This window comes from Mandrillus leucophaeus, unplaced genomic scaffold (assembly GCF_000951045.1).
Source record: "Mandrillus leucophaeus isolate KB7577 unplaced genomic scaffold, Mleu.le_1.0 Scaffold124, whole genome shotgun sequence".
In the NCBI taxonomy this organism is placed as follows: Eukaryota; Metazoa; Chordata; class Mammalia; order Primates; family Cercopithecidae; genus Mandrillus; species Mandrillus leucophaeus.
In genome coordinates, this window is record NW_012100765.1 from 2,275,671 (window position 1) to 2,290,533 (window position 14,863).

The 14,863-nt window shown below is 43.6% G+C and overlaps 1 protein-coding gene across 1 annotated transcript in view; it reads left to right on the plus strand.

Annotated features, from left to right (window-relative positions):
* The window catches only part of NARS (asparaginyl-tRNA synthetase), a 23,104-nt gene extending 17,849 nt beyond the window's left edge, over nucleotides 1–5,255 (plus strand). Inside the window, exons 11-14 of the mRNA XM_011971713.1 lie at nucleotides 3–49; nucleotides 2,976–3,107; nucleotides 3,430–3,561; nucleotides 4,149–5,255. Of these exons, the coding sequence (XP_011827103.1) occupies nucleotides 3–49; nucleotides 2,976–3,107; nucleotides 3,430–3,561; nucleotides 4,149–4,280 (443 nt within the window). The 3' untranslated portion in view covers nucleotides 4,281–5,255. The remainder of the gene's footprint in view (nucleotides 1–2; nucleotides 50–2,975; nucleotides 3,108–3,429; nucleotides 3,562–4,148) is intronic.
* Nucleotides 5,256–14,863: the final 9,608 nt, after the last annotated feature.

Genomic DNA, 14,863 nt, shown 5'->3' on the forward strand with positions numbered 1-14,863 from the left:
AGAACATGATATAAAGAAAGAAGATGGAACTTTCTATGAATTTGGAGAAGTATGTATTCCTTTCTCTCATTGTTTCCAAGGTGGGATTGGGCTCCAGTTCTGTTCTTCTGGTTAATGAACTAGTAATGTGGGTGGCATCTGCCTGTCCTCAAATAAATGGTAACAGCAGAACCTGCTTCATGGGGTTGCCTGCAGATTCACTGAGTTAACAGAGTCAGCCTTAGGACAGTGCCTGTTCTGTAGCGTCCAGTAAGTGTGAGTGAGTTTCTTTTTTTGTTTGTTTTTTGTTTGTTTGTTTGTTTTGAGACAGAGTCTCACTCTGTTGCCCAGGCTAGAATGCAGTGGCATGATCTCGGCTCACTGCAGCCTCTGCCTCCTGGATTCAAGCAATTCTCCTGCCTCAGCCTCCCGAGTAGCTGGGACTACAGGCGCATACCACCACGCCCAGCTAATTTTATTATTTTTAGTAGAGACAGGGTTTCACCATGTTGGCCAAGATGGTCTCGATCTCTTGACCTCGTGATCCGCCCGCCTCAGCCTCCCAAAGTGCTGGGATTATCGGTGTGAGCCACTGCTCCTGGCCAAGTGTGAGTTTCTAAGCTGCCTTCACGTTTCCTGCTTTGCCTCTTCCCTCTTCCTTCATTGTTCTTCCTTGGCCACAGCTTATAAACTCTTCTTATTCTCTAGGCTGGCAGGAGTGCTTTAGAAGGTTGTGAAGCCTTGGAAATCACATGCAAAATGATGGTATATAGATATATATGTATATTTTTTTTCTGGAGAATGTATCTTTTGCTTTTAAAAAGAGGTTCATCCCCTCCCCCCAAAACAGTGATTTAAAGCTCCTTAATGTGGAAGATGAGAAAGAAGATAGCCATTGGTTAAAAATGCAAAACCAAGAGAGAAGGTGTTGGAAAAGGTAGCCTAGTGCCCCAGATAAACTTAGCATTTCGGTTTTGCCTGAGAACCACTCTCCCAGCATGCACTTGGATTGCAAGTTTTCTTTCTTTGGGACAGCGTCTCCATCTCTCGTCAAGGCTGGAATGCATGGGTGCGATCATAGCTGGCTACAACCTTGAACTCCAGAGTTCAAGTGATCCTCCTACATCAGCCTCCAAAAGTGCTGGGATTACAGATGTGAGACACCACGCCCAGCTAATTTTTTATTATTTGTAGAGATGGCATCTCCCTATGTTGGCCCAGGCTGGTCTCAAACTCCTTGGCTCAAGCAATCCTCCTATCCCGGCCTCCCAAAGTGTTGGGATCACAGGCGTGAGCCACTGCGTCCGGTTCAAGTTTTCAACGCTATGCTAGGCCCTCTTTCCTATGCGTTTAACCATTACTTACGTAATATTTGCACATCTAATTGTTTTACAGTTGAAATGTGTGTAGCTGCTACTAACTACTTTTGGGTTTTAGAAGGAATTAATAGAAACAATATACTAGGTCTGTGTAAAGCACTCTTATTGTTTCTGTGAATTCAGTTTTTTTTTCTTTTTTAAAGAGATGGAGGTATTGCTTTGTTGACTGGGCTGGTCTCAAACTCCTGGCCTCAAGCAATCCTCTCACCTCAGCTTCCTGAGTGTTGAGATTATAGTGTTGGGATTATAGGCATGAGCCACACTGTATAGTGTTGATATTATAGATGTGAGCCACACTGTGCCCAGCCTGTGAATTCAGTTTATGATGTATAATGACAAAATTTTGTATTGAGAACTTGAATACTTTTAATGTACTTAATACTTAGTAAAATAGTGTAGTTGAGTGGAAGGAACACAAGCTGTGGAGTCAGAAGCCCCCCAGGGGGGCTTAGCTCCCACCTCTTTTGTGCTGTGTAACTGAAGACCAGTGACCCCTTCTCAAGTTCCTTATCTTTACCTTGGAAGTAACATCCATTTTGTAAGATTGTGGGGACTACAGGAGCAAAATGCCTAGCCAGGACAATGGCAGGGGAGCCTGTCAGCATTTACTATACATTGCTATTCCACACACATGAGGACACTAGAGTAGATACATGGCCTTCAGGCTTTTGGGGGGTATGAAATAAGACCTGTTTTCCCCTAACTAAGTCTTATGCAGAACCCCACTGTGTAAAGCAGATGCAAGCTGAGAGACTAGAGCTCTCCTGCTCATCTCCTGTTGCCTCTCGACGTCTCCAAGGACGCAAGGGCTCCAGGGCCCAGAGCTTGAAAACAGGTGTGCTGGGTGATTGCTACCTCCATTTCACTTCTTCATTAAACAAATCTACGAGTCTTCTCCAGTTCTCTCAATCCGTTTTTACTGGGACAAGACTTTTCAGTTTTAACTTATGTGTTAACTTTATGTGTGGTACAAAAGGATGTTTTGAGAGAGAAACTAATGAGCTTGAGTCATCATCTAACATTGTTTGGCTAACTATTCCAGGTGTGCTTACACTTACCAGTTTGACATTGGTTATTTGTCTTATGATTGTGCCTTTCTGTCATTAAAGGCATAACTGATTGATTACAACAGGAAAGAAGGGCAGATAACAGAGAGTTTAAAGATTAGTGTCATTAGTAATATACTCTGTGTGTAGATCAATGATGTTCTAGAGCATTCATGATTACCGTATGCCTTATGGGACTAAGTGGACCTCATTTGCTTCAGAGCTAGACAAAACAGGCCACTGAGAAAAATACTGAGCTGTGTCTAGTCACAGCTTGAGGCTGGCTTTTGTTTTTGTTTTTTTGATTTTCCTTCGTCAAGCAGCATAGTGCTTGAGATATGCTGTCAAGGGAGACAGATCTTTTACACTTCACTAAATAACTGAGTTTTAAGAATATGTTTATTTCTTTTTGAAAGAAATTATTCTTTACACAAATGTGTATGGGTTAAGGGCAGGTGTGTCTCTACTCTGTTGAATTGATAGGAGGAAGGACTGGCACAGGGTGAAGGAGCTGCTTCTGTCTTGTTGCAATCTAAGTTGTAAATGTTAATGAAGTCTTGTTTAACCTCAGGATATCCCAGAAGCTCCTGAGAGACTGATGACTGACACCATTAATGAACCAATCTTGCTGTGTCGATTTCCCGTGGAGATCAAGTCCTTCTACATGCAGCGATGTCCTGAGGATTCCTGTCTTACTGAATCTGTCAGTTTCTGTTTCAAAGAGTATTCATAATTTTGCTTTCTAAGGGGATGGGGACTGTCATCTGGAATCAGATACAGCTCATGGCAAATATATCATTCTCTATCTAGAATGACAATATTTAAAGACGTTGGGTTTTCCCCCCTCCCCTGATTGAGGTTAACATGCTTGGTTAAATTAGAGAAATGTAAATATTTGAATATTACGTAATCATAGTGCCTCCTTTAGCCCTTGGAGCTTAATCGTAATTTTCATTTGAACTCTAGAGCAGTCCTGTGTGATCGCTTGAGAGTAATTGTGTATCTTCTTTCACTTACATTTAAAGGTCGACGTGTTGATGCCCAATGTTGGTGAGATTGTGGGAGGCTCAATGCGTACCAGCGATGCTGAAGAAATACTGGCAGGTTATAAAAGGGAAGGGATTGACCCTGCTCCCTATTACTGGTATACAGATCAGGTAAAACCAATTTTTTAAGCACTCAAAATTTTTTTCATTGTAATCATTCTGTATATATTGAAATTTTTAAAAGGGGAGAACTCAGGGTAGTACTTTGGTATTTGAATGAGCTGTATGTGTTCAGCTTCCAGGTTATAATAATGTGGTGTGTGAATATTGCCAGCTTTGTCTTGGCCAAGTTATATGTTGATTTCATTGGAAAACCTGTTTAACGCCTGGCTTGTTGATTGCAACTGAGTTTTAAAAAATTGATCCTACCAGTATCTAGTACCCTTCTTCATTTTCCTCTCATAAAGAGACATTGACTTATTTTAAAAGTTTTTAAGAATTTCTTCTTTCCAGGGTGGTACTTATTCCCTGGTTGATTTTTCATACCAAATTATTTCGTTACACATGGTTCATGAAGGCATAGAGATTAAGTGCTGAGATTACAGGCACAAGCCACTGAATCTGGCCGTAGTTGAATTCTTAACCACAGTGAGCTAACTCCTTTCATGGTGGAAAAATCTTAACTACCTTAGATGAAATTTTTAACTAAGTATTTACTCCTCTTTCTTTCTTTCTTTCTTTCTTTTTTTTTTAAACAGAGAAAATATGGCACGTGTCCACATGGAGGATATGGCTTGGGCTTGGAACGATTCTTAACATGGATTCTGAATAGGTATCACATCCGAGACGTGTGCTTATACCCTCGATTTGTCCAGCGCTGCACGCCATAACCAATTTCTCCAGAAGTGTGGAGGAAAGGTTATGAAAGGAACAGGCTCTTTAAAAAAGAAAACAAAAAGCCAGAATCTTCGTTTTTCTGTTTCATTGGAGTTTTCTCTGTCTGTGTTTCTTTCTACTACCATAAAAAGTACCTCAAATCACCTGAACATCGAGTTAAGGTTATCATCTTAAGAAAAAATATCCATTATGAAGTTTGGGGGAAATACCTGGCATGAAACTGTAGTTAGGGATACATTCCAGCATTTTATTCACTTTATTCAAGTTATTCATTTTATTCAAGTTATATGTATATATAATTCAACAATTTTAGATTATGGTGTAAGATAATCCAGTAACTTAATCTATCTGTGCTTTTAAGTGTACCTGGAATTCTTTGATTTATTTTATTGCATTAATGAGTTAAAGCAAAAATCTTGGGGGAAGAAATTGGCAATATGGTATAAAAATCTGCTCATATTAGAACACAGTATAATTCAGCAGCAGACACTAGAATCAAATGATAGTCTTTTGTATCAGTTATTAATCTTTTCTAGGTCTGCATAGCTGCTTATAATTCTGAGGCATACAAATTGATATGGAAGAATTTGTAAAAACAGAATTGCCTTAAAGGATTTTAAGTAAGAGCATAATTTTGGGGAGAGTTCTTTAGTGATTCACAATATCCCTCTTAGCATTAGTTTAAGGTAAAGAGGCAGACTGATGTTCCCTCTTTCCTGGTAATTCCTGAGTAATTAAGAATAAGTTCCAAAAGAATTTGTAGCTGGAATCTTACTAACAATTGTCGGTGGCTGTTTGAGTTGCCCCCACCATGTCCTTAGATCTAATCTGTACCACCTTATTAACTCACAACAGGCTTACTGAATGGCTTCATTTCAGATTTAGTTGATTTCTCCACCAAATGCATGTCATGTATTCTCAATAGGCTGTATTCCCAGCAGTCAATAAATGAACATCCGTAAAAACTCTTTGCTGGCATAATTTTCTTAAAGCTAAACATCTCTGTCACATCAGTTCATGCTTTTGCAATTATTTTATCTTTTTTTGATGTATATGTGTGAAATTAAGTACTACTAAATTTAGGTATTGCTAATGTTACATGGTGATGAGAAGGAATGATTTTTTAAAATTAGATACATGGGTCATGGTTACATCTTTTTTGTAATCATTTTTGTGTTACTTTTGGAGACATTAGATTTTATCCTGTTTTGCAATTAAGTGAAATGACAGGTCAAAATGAGGCGTTTAGGCCGGGCGTGGTGGCTCACACCTGTAATCCCACCACTTTGGGAGACCAAGGCGGGTGGATCACCTGAGGTCAGGAGTTCAAGACCAGCCTGGGCAACATGGTAAAACCCTATCTCTACAAAAATACAAAAATTAGCCAGGCATGATGGTGGGTGCCTGTAATCCCAGTTACCCAGGAGACTGAGGTGGGTGAATCGCTTGAACTCGGGAGGCAGAGCTTGCAGAGAGCCAAGATCGCACCGTTGCACTCCAGCCTGGGCGACAGAGCAAGACTCTGTCTCAAAAAAAAAAAAAAAAGAAAAGGAAGAAATGAGGCATTTATAATCTATTCGGCCTGCATCTTTAAATAAAAAATGCTTGGAAGAATGTGAATGAGCTATAGATTCAACTAGGCAATTCATTTTATCAGAATTTAAGTGAAGAGGTTAGGCTCAGCCTAAATTTTAATGGTGTAAACAGGTCGAGAGTTTTAAAATATTAAAGGAGAGCCAGGATAAGGTATGGATAAGGGAGTTAAGGTCGTGACCTCAGGCCGAGAGACTGAGCACGGTGAGCAGCAAACCTCACAGGTGTGGACTTCACTCCTTCGTTGTGTAGTTACTACCCTAATCCAGGTGTCACAGATGCCATCCCGCGTTCCATGGACAGCTCACAGACAACCCTACCCTCTCAGGACTCCCCATCTCATGACTTTCTCCCTGAAACTCCCTGCTTTTTATACCAAAAACCCCCTTCACCTTTGGCACTTGTGTGACCTGCTCAGTTTTGGAGACAAATCAGGAGGCTAATTCAATTGCTTAAGTATCAGCTTGCCCTCTTAAATGTCCTTCAGCCATTTCAAGCGACCCAGTTTCCCACCTTGCCGTTCAGTCCCTGCCATCTTGCTGCCTCGTAGCAGTTCCTAAAAATGTCCTTAATACGTAGAGTAGTTCAACTCTGTGAGGAAGCAATCTCGGCAGAACATTGGGGTCATTTGGGGACCTCAAAAATAATGGTGTTTGGGCCTTACCCCAGACCAGTTGAATGTGAATTTCAGAAATGGGACCAGGGTATTTTTTAAAAGCTCCCCAGGGGAGGTTGTTGCACAGTGAGGTTGACAGTCGCCAGGTAACTTCCTCCTACTCCTAAACTCAACCTTAAGCCTCTCTTATTGCTGTAGGTTCTCTCTTGATTTCATATTAATCTCCGTAGTTGAAATGGGAACACTGAGGCAGGGCTGAGAAACTTTAAAGCTTGAATTTTGAACTGCCATAGAATCAGTATATTTCATCCAGCCCTTCTGGGAAAAAAGAAGGGATGTCATGATATACAAATACTGCAATTTCTAGTATTTGGAAATTGCTGGTTAATGATTCAGTTTCCTTCCACCTTATGGATCGTAACCAACGTGATGATCAGGTGAGGAACATCTTTGAAGAGATTGATGAACTTGGTATGTGGGACAAAGACTAGTTTCTAGAGTCAAAGTCAAGTTTGATTGGATATAACTTGTCTTAGTACCCCAACTTACAGAAATGGTGTTCAAAAGTTTTAGCTTTTTTTCAGTATTTACCTCCATACTGCTAAATAACAGACTTATATGACTTCATTGATTTTTCAGTTTTAGGCGTTATTTATTGCCCTTCTCTGGCATACGACTATTTCATTTCTTCCTTTTCCTATCCCCACCATTCGTGTTCACCCTTCTCATCTCCCCAACTGTATTAGGCTGTTTTGGGGTTGCTATAAAGAAATAACCTGCAGCTGGGTAATTTACAAAGAAAAGTGGTTTATTTTGGCTTACCGTTCTGCAGACTGTACAGGAAGCATGCTGTTGCCATCTGCTTCTGGTGAGGCCTCAGGAAACTTCCAATCATGGCAGAAGGCCAAGGGGGAGCCAGCATATCACATGATGAGAGGGAGCAAGAGATGGGGGAGGTGCCACACTCTTAAGCAACCAGATCTGCTGTGAACTCAGTGCAAGAACTTACATATCACTGTTGGCCGGGCGCGGTGGCTCAAGCCTGTAATCCCCCTGGGAGGCCGAGGCGGGTGGATCACGAGGTCAGGAGATCGAGACCATCCTGGCTAACATGGTGAAACCCCGTCTCTACTAAAAATACAAAAAACTAGCCGTAGCCGGGCGTGGTGGCGGGCACCTGTAGTCCCAGCTAGTCGGAGGCTGAGGCGGGAGAATGGCGTGAACCCGGGAGGCGGAGCTTGCAGTGAGCCGAGATCGCGCCACTGCACTCCAGCCTGGGCGACACAGCGAGACTCCGTCTCAAAAAAAAAAAAAAAAAGAACTTACATATCACTTCATGAGGAGCACCAAGCCATTTATGAGGGATCCGTCCCCATGACCACCACCTCCCACCAGGCGCCCCCTCCAACACTGGAGATTGCATTTCAACATGAGACGTGGAGGGGACAAACATTCAAACCATGTCGTCATATTTCCAACTTAGTTCAATTATAATTTTGGTTGGGTGCGTAGTTCACAATAATTGCTTTTCTCTTTCTGCCCAACTTTTTATTTTCCTTATAATAAATTTGTCTTATTTTTTTCCTTTAGTAATTCAATCACAAAAGATGTTTGCATATATTGGGTTGTCTATCAGTTACTTCTTCCCGTCTTCTGGAGCCTTTGCCTGCTTTAATTTGAACGAGTTGCCCTCTAGGAACACAGCTGTCATCTTGGGATCTTTCATGACCATCCTGGGTGTTCCCTTCACCTTTTTTTTTGTACTGGACATCTTGTTTCCTGTGTTTTTCAGTTTACATCCTCACTGTGGTTGGGCACATCCTCTGGTAATTTTTTTTTTTTTTTTTTTTTTAGACGAGGTCTGGCTCTGTTGCCCAGGCTGGAGTACAGTGGCATGATTTTGGCTCACTGCAGCCTCCACCAACTGGGTTCAAACAATTCTTCTGCCTCAGCCTCCCAAGCAGCTGGGATTACAGGCGTCTGCCACCACGCCCAGCTTATTTGTGTGTTTTTAGTAGAGACGGGGTTTTACCACATTGGCCAGGCTGGTCTCAAACTCCTGAACTCAGGTGATCTGCCCACCTCGGCCTCCCAAAGTGCTGGGATTACAGGCCCGGGCCACTGCTCCCGACTGTCCAGTAATTTTTGAGAAAGGGTTCATGGAAGGTAAATTCATTGAGACCTTCTTTGTCTAAAAATGTTTTAAATCTATCTTCACATACTCTCCGTAAAGAATTGTGGGTTAGAAAACATTTTCCAGTGGGGTGCAATAACTCATGCCTGTAATTCCAGCACTTTGGGAGGCCAAGGTGGGAGGATTGCTTGAGGCCAGGTGTTTGAGACCTGGTCTCTTTTGTCTCACTCTGTCACCCAGGCTGGAGTGCAGTGGCGTGATCTTGGCTCACTGCAACCTCCGCCTCCCGGGTTCAAGTGATTCTCATGTCTCAGCCTTCCAAGTAGCTGGAACTACAGTCACAAGTCACCATCCCTGGCTAATATTTTGTATTTTTAGTTGAGACGGGGTTTTGCCATGTTGGCCAGACTGGTGCGAGACCCAGCCTCTACAAAAAAATTAAAATATTAGCTAGGTGTGATGGTGCACCCACTTTTAATCCTAGTTACTTGGGAGGCTGAGGCAGGAGGATCTTTTGCCCTGAGGAGTTTGAGGCTATAGGGAGCCATGATTGTGTCACTGTACTCCAGCCTGGGTGACAGAGTGAGACCCTGTCTCTAAAAATAATAATAAAATTTTTCCTTCAGAATTTTGAAGTTTGGCTTTCTGGTGGTGGTATTGAGAATTCCTAAGCATTCTGATACATGAGCTTAGTTCAGTGTCTGATATTTCATGATAATATGTATTGAGACTATCCATTCTAATTGGCCCTTTCAATACAGAAAGTCATGCCCTTCAGTTGTGAAAAAGTTTCTTAAATTATTTCATTAAAGATCTCCCCTCTGTTTTTTTGTTTTCTTTCTACAACTGCTACATACTAGACCTCCTCCTTTCAATTTTCTTCTTTCTCCTTTCTCTCTCTCTCTCTCTTTTTGAGACAAGTTATCACTCTGTCACTGAAGCTGGAGTGTAGTGGCATGATCATAGCTCACTGCAGCCTCGACCTCCCGGGCTCAAGTGATCCTGCCTCAGCCTCCTGGGTAGCTGGAACTATAGGTGCATGCAGCACACTCAGCTAATTTTTAAAATTATCTGTAGAGATGGGGTCTCCCTATGTTGTCCAGGCTGGTCTTGAATTCCTGGCTTGAAGCAATCTTCTCACCTTGGCCTCCCAAAGCACTGGTATTACAGTGGGAGCCACCACACCTGGCCCTTATCTTTATTTTATTTTGACACAGAGTTTTGCTCTTGTTGCCTAGGCTGGAGTGCAGTGCAATGGCATGATCTCAGCTCACTGCAACCTCTGCCTCCTGGGTTGAAGCAATTCTCCTGCCTCAGCCTCCCAGGTACCTGGGATTACAGGCATATGGCACCATGCCCAGCTAATTTTCATTTTTTTTTTTAGTAGACATGGGGTTTCACTGTGTCCGTCAGGCTGGTCTCAAAATCCTGACCTCAAGTGATCCACCTGCCTCAGCCTCCCAAAGTGCTGGGAATACAGGCGTGAGCCACCGCGCCTGGCCATCTTCTTTATTGAGCTGCTAATTTGGGGAGTTTTCCTCAACTCTTCCCCAGTCCTTTGATTGAGTATTTTATTTCTGTTAACCATAGTAAAAACATATTTTTAAAAATCCTTATTCTGGTTTCAGAAAGTTCTATCTTTAGTTTTTTTATCTAAGTTTTCTAGTTTTCTTCCTGTATCATTCCCGTTTCCTCCATGTTGGGTTGCCTTTTTTCTTTTTTTTTTTTTTTTTTTTTCCTGCTTTGTTTGGTCTCTGGTTTTCCTGTTAGAGGCTTTCTTCAGATGGCAGGTGCTGCTTGGTTATCTGCTGATAATTCAGAGATAATTCAGGATAGGAGATTAACATGTCCATTGGATGCTCCAAGCATGTGAATAGATGTGAGCCTTACTGTAAGCTATCTGCCCTAGGCAGGCTAGCAGGGGAGGCCCATGCCATTGTCTGTTAGGTCTTTCTTCTTAGGCTGATTGGGTTTCCTGTGGAGGGAAAAAGAAGAGGGCTGGGTCTCTGCACCTTCTGTTAGTACAGTTCACTAAGCTGTTTTCTGTGGTCGCCCTGCTCTCAGCTGTGCTTGGGATCTGCAGTCCATAGCCCTCGGTTACCTCTTCAGGAACCAAACATCTAGTTGGCTTTGGGGGTTCTGGGGGAACAGTCACCCCACTGCAGGGTGGGAATCTATGCAATCTGCTGCTTTAACAGACTATTTTATTTTATTTATTTTATTTTATTTTTTTGAGACAGGGTCTCCCTGTGTTTCCCAGGCTGGTCTCAAACTCCTGGGCTCAAGGGATCCTCCTGTCTTAGCCTCCCAAAGTGCTAGGATTACAGGCGTGAGCCACCGTGCCCAGCCTGCTTTAACAGACTTTCGGTATATTTCATTCTAGCGTCTCCTTTCATCTCTACTTCCAGTGGTAACTGCTACTGCCAGTCCCGAGCGCCCTAGTATAATCTGGATGGGTCTTGTCTAAGGATGGCCAGCTTAGGATTCAATTTTCTTGGGTCTGCTAAAACATTAAGTATTTATTCATCTGCTGCCGCTTTAAAAATTCTATTGTGGTTCACTTTTTCTTTTTTCCCATCCTTTTAGGTTTGTGCTTAAAAACAAACAAAAAATATGAACCATCATGAACAAAACCCCTACCGTCATTTTAGTGGGGTTTTGGGGAGCGAGTGAAACTATACCCCTGTGTTCAAGCCCCATCTTTACCCAGAGGTCATTACTCTGTATTTGAAGACCAATCAAAAGGGAGTGGGCATAAACAAAAGGGAAGAAATGCTCAGTTATTAGCTATTAGGAAGGAAAAAATAGCAAGGAGAATGATGAATTCTCTGTAAATGGGGAAAAAAGCAGTATATAACTCTGAAAGGTTATAAGTGAAATTTAACTGGGTTATGGGAATGGGTAGATACCTATTATTCTTTGACTATGTCTGTTAAAAAAGAATTTCCTTAGCGCATTCAGGTTCACCGACAAATTTGAATTCATAATTGTCTCATAGCTTCCTACAGCGCCTCTAACAAATCCAAGACATTGGTGACAGGAACACCTGGGTAAGTGGCGAGAACTCCATAGGAGCTCTCTGACCCCTGCTTTCTTTCTTTTTTTTGTTTGAGACAGTCTTGCTCTGTTGCCCAGGCTGGAGTGCAGTGGTGTGATCTTGGCTCACTACAACCTCTGCCTCCTGGGTTCAAGTCATTCTCCTGCCTCAGCCTCCCTAGTAGCTGGGATTACAGGTGTACACCACCATGCCAGGCTAATTTTTGTGTTTTTAGTAGACAGGCAGTTTTTCCATGTTGACCAGGCTAGTCTTGGACTCCTGACTTTAAGTGATCCACCTGCCTCAGCCTCTCAAAGTGTGGGATAACAGGTGTGAGCCACCACGCCTGACCTGACCCTTGTTTTGTGTCATCTTTTCTCTTGTGAGATGCACGCTGAAGGTATGGAGCCAGCCCCGGCTTGGGAGCCAAACATACCTGGGTCCAAATACTGGCTCTGTCCCTTGCTAGCTGGATTCAGGCAAGTCAGGGGACCTCTGTGACTCTGTTAGCCTCATCTGTAAAATAGGGTGGTGCCTTCTCTTTATAAGCCAGTTGCAGTGATTCAATGTCTGGCACTTAATACATGGAAGCCGTTACAGTTATTGTGACTCCTTTTCCAACGGGCTAAATGTGTGTGTGACCCAGAAGCCTGTCTTAACTTTCCTTGTTGCAGCTACTTTAGTTTGTGGCACACAGGACCCAGCCCAGACCTTGACCCTGGCTCACCAGGCTCCCTGTGAGCTGCCCCCTGCCCGCCTCCAGGACTCAGCGCTCGCCTCGCTAAATCCTTCAGATAGTCCCCTCCCGCTGACCAACCAGCAGCTGCAGAATACATCTTGCTGTCACAGTGCTTGCTGTTCTCCTGACTTGCAAGGCTTGTCCCCTAGCAGCTGCCCCCTCTTCCTGGAAATGATGCGGGGCACCAGCAGCCTCTCCCCCGGGGCTGTCCTGACAGCCCTGCCCCTCGCCTCCTGCCGCTGTACGGAACCGAGAACAGACCTCTGTACCTTTTATTTCTCTTTGTTTAGATAGCTGCTTCTCTGCTGGTGTATAAGCTGCTTATGGGCAGTGGTGGGCTATGCAAGGCACATAGCAGGCTCTGAAAAAATGATGAATGAATGGCTGGCTTCAATCATTACTGCTACATCGATGACCACTAAAAGTTTTTTAAAAAATTTGGCTGGGCACAGTGGTTCAGGTCTGTAATCCCAGCACTTTGGGAGGCCGAGGAGGGTGAATCACTTGAGGTCAGGAGTTTGAGACCAGCCTGACCAATGTGGTGAAACACTGTCTCTACTAAAAATACAAAAAATAAGCTGGGTGTGATGGGAGGCGCCTGTAATCCCAGCTACTCAGGAGGCTGAGGCAGGAGAATTGCTTGAACCTGTGAGGCGGAGGTTGCAGTGAGCTGAGATTGTGCCACTGCACTCCAGCCTGGGCAACAAGAGCGAAACTCTGTCTCAAAAAAAAAAAAACAAAAAAAACCAAAAAAACCTGTACCTCTTTTTCTTTTGTTTCCTGCAGCATAAAATATATGCAGTTAGAAACAAAACAAAATGAGAAGAGCAAGGACAAAGAGCCCTCAGCTTTGTCTCAAACTAGCTCCACTGCTAACTAATATGTTTCTCTTTTTCGGCCTCCTTAAGGCCAGAAACCTTGGAGTTATTTGATTCCAGCCTGTTTCTTATCTTAATATGTCATAACCTGTGCCCATCCTCTCAACTTCTCCATATTTTTTAAATTAAATTTCAAAAATTATTTTTCATTAGAAATTTTAAATGTATTTTTTGAGACAGGGCCCTACTCTGCTGCTCAGACTGGAGTGCAAGTGGCATGATCACTGCTCATTGCAGCCTTGGCCTCCCCGGCTCAAGCAATCCTCCTGCCTCAGCCTTCTGAGTAGCTGGGACTACAGGTGCACACCACCATGCCCAGCTAATCTTTGTAATTTTTGTAGAGATGGGGTTTTGCCATGTTGCCCAAGCTGGTCTTAAATTCCTGGGCTCAAGTGATCCTCCCGCCTCAGCCTACAAAGTGCTAGGATTACAGGCATGAGCCACTGGGCCTGGCCTTCTCCATACCTTTTGCTCCTCTGCCATCTTTACTTCCATTGCCACTCTGCTCAATACCTCGATCCTCACCTGTGGCCACTCTGTCCAGCTCGGTCTCCCTGCCTGGCCCCTATTACGTCCTGTGACCCACACCCTGCTTGCTCAGTATTCTCTGCCACAGCCCTGAGCAGTTGCTCACCTCCCTGTCACGGCTCTTGATGCCTCTGCTGGCCTATGAAGGGCCAAGCCCTCAGTGCATTCAGGCTGGTCCTTTTGCCTTTTCTCCTAGTCCTCGCCATACCCCGTGCTGTGGCCCCCAAGTGAAGGTCTTGCTCCTGGTTCTCATGTGCTCTTCCACCTTCGTGCTGTCTCTGCACGTTCAGCCTATCTCAGTCGTCTTATTGTAAGTTCTGATACCTCCTCGATGGAAAGCCTTCCTTCATCTTCTCAGCCTGAAACCCTCTCTCACTTTTATCACGGAAACTTCTGCTCACCTCTTGTTACCGCATTATAAACAGATTTACTAGATACATCCATTTGCCCTCAAAATCCTAAGTGAGAAAGGAACATCTCTGGGCATCAGAATTGGAGGGGAGGGGTTAGAGAGAATCTCAAAGTCAGAGCTGTTAGATTAGGAATCGGGGCTCCTGGGAGAATTGAGCCCAGCTGGATTAAAAAAAAAAAGTTTCATTAAAGTATAGCATTTATACAGAAAAAGGCATACATCATAAGCATGCAACTCCCTGAGTGTTCACAGTGAACGCATCATGTGCCCAGCTCTTAGAATGCCCATGCAGCCATAGGAAGGTGGAGCTAGAACCAGACCCCTCCATGAACAGGGCCGCAGAGGCCCGGCACTTCTGTGAAAAGTAATGCAGAAAATTGGCCCTCTAGCCCAGAGAAGCACAAGGAAGCCTGCTGTCTTCCCAGGGCTCTGGGGAATGCCTCTCCCTGGCTGTGAATTTATACACCTGCAGGGAAGAGGACAACCAAGTTGAGATATTCACACAAACTCGGTCTAAGACTGGTGGGACCGCTGGGTCCTGGAAGAAGCAAATCAGAAAGGCCCCTTAGGGACCCTTCCACCACCCAGGAAGCAGAGAACTCTAGAAAAAACACTCAGTATGAATAAGCTAAAAACCAA